The 8,922-nt window shown below is 36.2% G+C and overlaps 1 protein-coding gene across 1 annotated transcript in view; it reads right to left on the bottom strand.

Moving 5' to 3' along the window:
* Nucleotides 1–4,971: 4,971 nt before the first annotated feature.
* LOC106867314 (nuclear migration protein nudC) overlaps nucleotides 4,972–8,922 on the bottom strand; it is a 19,185-nt gene continuing 15,234 nt past the window's right edge. The window contains exons 9-10 of the mRNA XM_014912152.2: nucleotides 6,927–7,045; nucleotides 4,972–5,243 (exon numbers count right to left, since the gene is read on the bottom strand). Of these exons, the coding sequence (XP_014767638.1) occupies nucleotides 5,192–5,243; nucleotides 6,927–7,045 (171 nt within the window). The 3' untranslated portion in view covers nucleotides 4,972–5,191. The remainder of the gene's footprint in view (nucleotides 5,244–6,926; nucleotides 7,046–8,922) is intronic.

Genomic DNA, 8,922 nt, shown 5'->3' with positions numbered 1-8,922 from the left:
TCTAGGGTTTTGAAATGGATGAGAGAAAAAACTGGGGTTGAAAAAAAAAAAATTGTTTTCCAAATCAAAATATTGTTACTTTGTTGATTATTTTATTTTTTATGAAAAGAAAATATACAAAATAATCTAATGAAAGAAAAAGAGCTTAATTTTTTTTTATTTTAAATTTATAAAAAGCTTTCAGAAATGAAGATTGTTTTTATTTAATAATTGGTGTGTTTTATTTAGATTGTCACTAAATCTTATCAAAATCAAAAAATTTTAATTACTCTGTAAATAAAAACTGCTGAAAAGAATAAAACTCCTTTCTCTCTCTATAATTACCCAAGAAAAAAAAAGTATTAAAATTAAACTATATTTTAGGACCCCATTCCTTAACCCTGTTGTTTTCACTTCAAGTTCGATGCAAAGCATACAAAAATTTGTTATTTTTCTATTAAAGACTTGATAATTAGTTTGCATTTGTGACTTTTCTTTTCTCTTGGTAATTTATGATCCTGTGAAAAGGAATTCTATTATTAAACAGGAAACAAGATGGTGAGCTGGCAGAATTGTGAGAGCATTTCTCAAAGCTCTTTGCATTCTATATTTAAATCTCACTCGAGGCCAATAATATACCAGTACGTTAACTCCTTCCCTTCAAAATTGCTAGTTTTGTGCTGAAATTGAACTATTTTCACTTAGCAATCAATCCTAATCAAAGTCATCAGATATCTTATGATTAAGTAATACATTGAGTGAGACACAAGCAAGCCATCATCATCTCCATCTGGCATGGCTTGGAAGGCTTAACAGGTGCTGGTGAGCCAGAGAACTACATCAGGCTCCCATGCCTGCTTTGGCCTGGTTTCTCTGGCTGATTGCCCTTCCTAACTCCATCCAGAGTGTACAGGGTATTTTTTACATGGCACCAGCAATGTCACCAAGTAACTTGCAAGACAAGTCGAAGGGAGAGTATTTGAGAAAGATGCCTTTGTACCAGGTGCATATGATAGACAAAAACAGGTGTCTTTGCTGCAGAAACATGACTACTCCAATCAGAAAAAAAAGAGAGGAGATGGCAATGATGCATTGGGGCATACCCTCAAGTTACAGGGAGCTGAATATGTTAGTGGCACAGAGGATTGAATAGGATAAGTGTACAGGTAAACTTGTTAGAATGCAGTGAATGAACAAGAGTAGCAGGAGGGGAATGTTAGGAAGAGAAGTTTTAGGAGAGAGATTTGTCAAGGATAGATTGTGTGCAAAGGCATAGATACGACATGCCTTTAGGACCTCGTGTGTACTTACATGGATAGGTCTTCTCAAGCACAGCAAATTGCCAATCATCTCGGTTCTTTGTCATCTCTGTGAGGCTTAGCATCCAAAGGTAATTTTTTACCACTCATTCCAGGTCTTCCTCTTCCACAGGTTCCCCCCACATTTAGTGATTAGCACTTCTTTATTCACCTGCCCCCAGCCTCCATAGACATATAACCATATCAGTGCAGTGTTTACTCTTGCACACTATATCTAGCACCTCTTCTGCCCAATTTTTCTCTCAGTACATTTACACTTTATTGTACACTGACAATGCACATCCAGCAAGGCATACTAGTTTTATTTCTTTCAAGCCTTTGCATGCCCTCTGCATTCACAGCCCATTGTGGTTTGTACACAAGCATCATACAATCTACCTTTCACTCTGAGTGACAGAATTTTCTCCATCCTATTCTAGCAACTCTGCTTTCAGAACTTCCTCTGCTGCTAATAAAGACACTCATTACTGATCAATGAATTGCCATATTTCCAAAATCCTCAGGACTGGAAAAGAGGGAGAGTTGTATTTAGATCTGTTGACGTGGGTTACTCTTTAAAACAGTAACAGCCAGCTGGAGAACATCTTTTTGGTCACATCATTATTTAATATCTGTTACCCATGCTGGCATGGGTTGGACAGTGCTTCAGATTTTAAACCCTATTCAATGTATATTCATGCCACTTAATAAGAATATGACCGTCATTTGTTTCTAACAACTACACAATAAGCAACAAGGGGTAATCCCAATTGGTCATCCAACTAAGATGACTGAGTAGCAGGAAACAATTATCCTGTTTTTACAGAAGATACATTACCACAATCACCTATGCTTGATCTGAAGATGGTGAATTTTGTCCTGGGTCAGCAAAGCATATACACCAAGTATTCCTTAAAAATTAGCACTGGGTGACAAGAAAAAAACATTGTCACAGAAAAGAATGTAATTTCAGAAACCTTGGTTGAAAGAGATAAGCTCATTTTACACTACTACACATCAAACTAAGTATAAGGAAACAGTTTATGAAGACTTTGAAGAAATTTGACTACATTATAGAGAACATTTCCAGTGCTGAACATGAAGATGCAGAAGGAAGCCATTTCCAAGATTCCATGAACAATGGTCTTTGTTCACTGCAAGAAATTTTCTTCAGCCCTACAAAAGTAGACAACTACTCAGAACTATTGGAGAACATGCTCTCTTCTTTCTGTCAACTTGGCTGTGATATAAGCATCAAAATGCATAACAACACAGCCACTTAGGTCGTTTCCCCAGACAACCTTGGTGACCTAAACAATGAACAGAGGGAAGAAAGATACTTGGGACTCTGGGATAGCCATATGATGGTGGATTATCTAGGGGAAGCTCCCACAGGGAGTTTCTGAAACACTACTTTCCTGAGACGTCTGAACAAATGAATATTGTATCAATGATAACTTTGTTTGCTTCTCTATTATCGGATTCTATGAATGTAATCTAATCATAAAGATATTCTCCTTGTATGAAGCCCTTTTTTTTTCTTTTTATAGTCAACAATAAGGACTTGCACTCATCAATCTTTGTACCTGGTCGGCCTAGCCATTAGGGTTTTCATATGGGCAGAGTCAATAGATAAAAACTAATGACTTATTTAGAATCAGTGACCAAAATTTACCTACACTCAATTCTGTTCTCCAGTCTTAATAAAACTAAAGAGAAAATTCACTTAACTTGGGTATTTTTTACTTTACACCAGCTTAGAAGACAAGTATGAAAATTTTTTGACCTTACAGAAACAGGAATGGCTGTGGGGTAAGATGTTGGCTTCCCAGCCACATGGTTTCAGGTTCAGTCCCTCTACATGGCACCTTAGGTTGGTGTCTTCTACTCTAGCTACAGGTTGACCAAAGCCTTGCGAGTGGATTTGGTATATGGAAACTGAAAGAAACCAGTCATAGACATATGTGTGTGTGTTTGTTTGTCTGTCTCCTCCCACCACTACCACTTGACAACTAGTGTTGGTGTATTTACATCTCCGTAACTTATCAGTTCAGGAAAAAGAGACCAATAGAATAAGTGTCAGACTTTATAAAAAAATAAATACTGGGATCGATTTGTCCAACTAAAATTCTTCAAGGCAGCGCCCCAGCATGACTGCAGTCCGAAACAAGTAAAAGATAAATTATTCAGAGAGAGAGAGAGAGAGAGAAGAAACTTCTCTTTTAAAACTGGATTTTTTTTTTTTTTTTTTTCACATTCTTAATGAACTAATACAAAGTTTATGTGAAAATTTTTACTTCAGGCCCTATTCACAAACAATAGGGAGCAATGCAAAAGCACTGAAAATATAGAAACAAAGCAATCAATCACTTATCTTAATTTTCATAGAGACTGATCAAAGAGTATATACAAAGAGAAAAGTCAATAAATCTCTTACATTATTCATTTATTTATTTATTTTAGTCTTTGCCATACAGCTATGCTGGGATACTGACTTGAAGTGTTTAGTCAAACTTGACCCTACTACTTATTTTAAGTGCAGTCATTATTCTATCGCTCTTTTGCCGAAAAGCCAAGTTACTGTGACTTATACAAAATCTACACCTGTTGTCAAGCGGTGGTGGTGGTGGGACAATCCCAAACTCAAAGACACAGATATGCCTGTATGTTCATGGCATTTTCTATTTGCTATGTTTGCATGGGTCAAATGAAATTGTGTTTGAGGCAGGATGTTCTATGGACAGATGCCATTCTTGATGCCAACCCCAGCCTTTTCCAAACATATAACACTATGCATAGTGAAACTTTTGTTTATAATCAGTGCACACCAGGAAGATTATACCTTCATTCATATACAGAAACAACAAAATTCAGTCTCTAATTTTACCAGTGAACAGTAAATACAACAAACATACACACAAGACAAAAATATTAGGGGTTATAAAACCTCTATAGCACACATAGAAGACAAAATATAGGAGAGTGAGTACACACAAGTATCGAATTTGACTAACTGAAAAGAAGAAAAAAACAATGGTGCACAAACAATACATTATATTGATCAACTATGTTGGTCTTTCTTGGGCACCCCGCAACCTTTCAAAAGTACATCCAAAAACACACTACACATCCCAGGTTGTACACAGACCACCAAAATACTAAAAAAAAAAAAAAAAGGAAGACCTTTGCTATATGTACCACTTTAATAAAAGAAAAAATACCTTTGAAAGATCAAGGTGCACGCGTGCACACACGATGGCACTTTAAGAACATCTTCCCACTCAATCTATACAAAGAAAATACACAAAAAGCTGCAATACCCAATCCCCAAACATTTGGCAGCAGTGCAGACTACATGCAATAAGTGCACTGGAACTGTAATTGTTGCATTTTGATGAGATACATCATCTCCATCTTAAACACTGAAATTGTGGGATTCATCACTTCTTCACAATTCTCAGCTGAGCAAGGTGGCTCAGTGGACAACACCCAGTCATGTAGTTAACCACTTGCATTTCTATTTGCTATGTTTGCATGGGTCAAATGAAATTATGTTCGAGGTGGGATGTTCTATGGACAGCTCAATCAAAACTGTCCTGGAATTGAATAACTTCACAACCTGAACATTAAAAATAATCAAATATTTGTAAAACAAATCAGAAATTTGAGTTTAGAGAAAAATTAAGTTCTTGAATAATTTTTCAATTTAAGTTTTAATTGAACAGTAAAATATTCAAAACAAGCAAATATAGACATTTCAAAAGAAAATAAAGGTCTAGGGAGAATGCTTATTTCTATGGGATTGTTTTGTATTTTTCTTTCTTAGAAATCAATGTAGAATATTTTGCCTTACTGGTTGTGGTCAGTGTTTGAGTAAGGCAGCTGCAAGATAGTCTAGTTGATGGAATAAAAACTTAAGAAAATTTACATTTTGAAAAGTCCATTTCAGGATGTTGTTGTTGAAATCTATAAAAGAAAGAAAAAAATGAATAAATAAAATAATCGCAAAGTGTGAATGAAGTTACAATGTTTATAACACTTCAAAATTGTTAGATCAATTTGTGTATCACTCCCAAGCCACTACAAAGTCTAGTAAAGATTGTACATCTCTGCATCATCACCATCGTTTTAACATCCACTTTTTCAAGTTTGCATGGGTTAGAGATCATCAAGGTAGATGACCTTCCTGTTACCATCACTCTTGCCTTGTTTTCCAAACAATGTAATATTTCCCTGTAGCCAGACAACTTTTTGTGGAAGATTGGAAATGAATGACCCTACTTACATCATGATGATGATGCTCTATTTACCACTTTCATGCAATGTCAAACATACAGCAGGTTTCTTTCAGTATCCATCTACCAAATCCACTTATAAGGCTTTAGTTTGAGTACTCAGCTCATGATTGTAAGGTCATGAATTCAATTCCCAGCGACACGTCTCCTTGAGCAAGACACTTTATTTCATATCTCTCCAATTCACTCAGCTGGCAAAAATGAGTAGTGCAATGTATTTGAAAGGGCCAGCCTTGTTACACTCTGTGTCACATTGAATCTCCCTGAGAACTACGTTAAGGGTACATTAAGTGGAATGTTCACCCACATGCATGTTAATTTCACAAGCAGGTTGTTCTATTGATCGGATCAATTGGAACCCTCATTGTCATAATCGATGGAGCGCCATTATATATATTGTATGAAGGATCGTGGATAAAGCCAGAACAATGCGAAATAAATGCAAGGTAAATCACAACAAAACAAACATGTGAATTAATGTAGACTTACCTTATACTGACCCCATTTTCAAGAGACAAATGTTGCCGATGTGCAGAAAGGTGTTGTTATAGCAACCAGCTAGCTGCTGTGTTGCCTTGATGTGCACTGTGAATTCCCGGGTCTGGCATTTCCGTAGATGCTTTTTCATGGAAGTTTCTGCCTGCATGTGTTCGTTAATGCGTATATATGCAGTTTTCTGGTCGTGCTTCCTATGTAGCATGCACCACATTTGCTAACACATCCTACGTAGGAAGCATGACAAGAAAAGTGCACATACGCATTATGGAAGACATACAAGCAGACACTTCCATGAAGAAACACCTCCAGAAATGCCAGACCCCAGGAATTCACGGTGCACATCAAGGCAACACAGTGAAACAGGGAGCAACCTTAGAATCTCTGAAGCCATCCTCATACACCAAAAGAAACCCAAAATTAACAACAGATGAGAGTTACAGGAAGCTAGCTGATTGCTATAGCAATGTCTATTTCTTAAAAATGGGGTCATAACCCCTTAATATTGAATACAAGTCTACATTAATTCACATATTTGTTTTCTTGTGATTTACCTTACATTTATTTTGCATTGTTTTGGCCTTACCCACGATCCTTTATACAATATATATATATGAGAGTGTTGAATGGTTCCAGGCTGAAAAAATAGTAATAGACACTTGCACAAGATGCCATGGAAGTAGTATCAAACCTAAAACAATGTGGTTGGGAAGCAACCCTAGACATTCTCTTAAAAAGACAGGATGTTCATGGTTGGATTACCTTTGGTTATTGGCCTGCTTAATTAAGGCCAACAACATCAACAACCAAACAATGATGAAAATTATTTCAATATTTTTTTTTTATAAAAACAACTTACTTTTTAAGTATTTCTTGTTTCTTTTGATCTTCTGATGTTGGCAAACCCATCTCTTTCTGTCTTTGGTCATACATCATTTTTTCAACCATGGCTCGAGTTTCACCATCTAAATCAGATAACTTGAAAGAGACAGAAGAAAAAAAACCATCAATTGCCATAAATTGGTGGCTCCTTCTTTAATCATTTCTTACACATTTAATAAAAAACAAAAAAAGCTACACCAAAAATATACGATAAATCTATACATTTTACACTACTACTACTACTAAGGCAGTGAGCTGGCAGAATTTTTAAAATGCTAGACAAAATGCTGCTAAGCCTTTCATCCTTTCAGGATCAATAAAATAAATACCAGTTAAGTATTGGGATCATGGTAATCAACTTACTCTTCCCCCGAAACCTACTTGCCTTGTGCCAAAATTTGGATGAATTATTATTATTATTATTATTAATGAGACTATGCAAAAAGAGAAGAGGAAAATGAATTTTAAAATTCACAAGATTTCATTGGCTGAAAATTTTAAGCTCTTTTCATTTTATTCCAAATATGTATTTTACAATAATCATTAGTAATGAGTCCATGTGCTTCTAGGCTTTCTCCCTGTAGCGCCTTGGAGGCAAGTGTCTGCTACTGTAGCATTAGACTGCACAATGCCTTCTGAGTGAAATTTGGTAGATGGAAACTGTATGAAGAGTCAGTGACTGAGTGTATTTTTTGTTTCCAAGTGTTTTCCTACTGACACTGCTTGAGCAGCAGTGATGTTATGTTCAGCAGTTTGTCATACATAGACAAGTGGAATAAGGGTTAACATCCATAAAGACATCTTCCCGTAGAATACTGTTTAAAGAAATCATATCCATCCCATGCCAGCATAGTAAATAAAAATGGTCACAATGATAATGAGGATGACATAGAAGCTCATAAAAGTCAGTTTATCTTTTACCTTTTACTTGTGGCCACACTGGAGCACCACCTTAAATTTTTTTAGTTGGATGAATTGACCCCAGTACTTTTTTTTTACGCCTGGTACTTATTCTATTAGTATCTTTTGCTGAACCACTAAGTTACAGAGACATAAATACACCAACACTGGCTGTCAAGTGGTAATGGGGGGGACACAAACGCAGACACACATACATAGATATATATATAAACATATATAAATACGACGGGCTTCTTTCAACTTCCATCAACCAAATCCACTCACAAGGCTTTGGTCAGCCTGAGGCTATAGTGAAAGACACTTGCCTAAGGTGCCACACGATGGGGCTAAAGCCAGAACCATGTGGTTGGGAAGCAAGCATCTTACCACACAGCCACTCCTCCACCTATGTCAAAACTTGCAATATAATTTCATGCAACTGAGCTAGTTAAAAACCAAAACAATAAAGAAAAGCTAAACAACAAAATAAAACAAAGACATAACTATGTAGGGTTTGTTGCCAACAATATAACTAGATCCTTGATGTACCTGATGTTTAACTCTTTTGATACTAACCCACCTGAAACAGTTCTTGGTTCTACAATACAAACTCCGTTTTAAAGTGATCTAAATTAAAACTTTGCATCAAAACTTTATGTTACCAGTTTCATAATGATTCAATCAGTACATTTCCAGTACTGTGTCATGTATACGATTTGTGAAAATGAACCAGTATTTACATGTGAGAGATGAGAGGCAGATAAATTTTCTTCTACCGGTGCATAACCATGTGTAGATGAAAATGGCACTCCATTTGTGAACCTCAATTATAACAGGTACATGGGCAGTGTGGATCGGCTGAACCAAATGATGAGTTATTATCTGGCTGGGAGACCGGGTAATAAATGGTGGCGATACCTGGCTTGGTATATAGTAAACATGAGCATTGTAAATACATTTATATTATATACCAAATCAGGAGGGGCTCGCAAGTGGTGCAACCCTCTGTAGTTCCAAGCAGATGTAGCAACACAGTTGAGGGCAGGTTATTCTTCCAAAAAAAAAAAATAACT

Source organism: Octopus bimaculoides, chromosome 22, assembly GCF_001194135.2.
Source record: "Octopus bimaculoides isolate UCB-OBI-ISO-001 chromosome 22, ASM119413v2, whole genome shotgun sequence".
NCBI classification, from domain to species: Eukaryota; Metazoa; Mollusca; class Cephalopoda; order Octopoda; family Octopodidae; genus Octopus; species Octopus bimaculoides.
The sequence above is the reverse complement of the archived record's forward strand: the minus strand, read 5'-3'. Positions and strand labels throughout refer to the sequence as shown.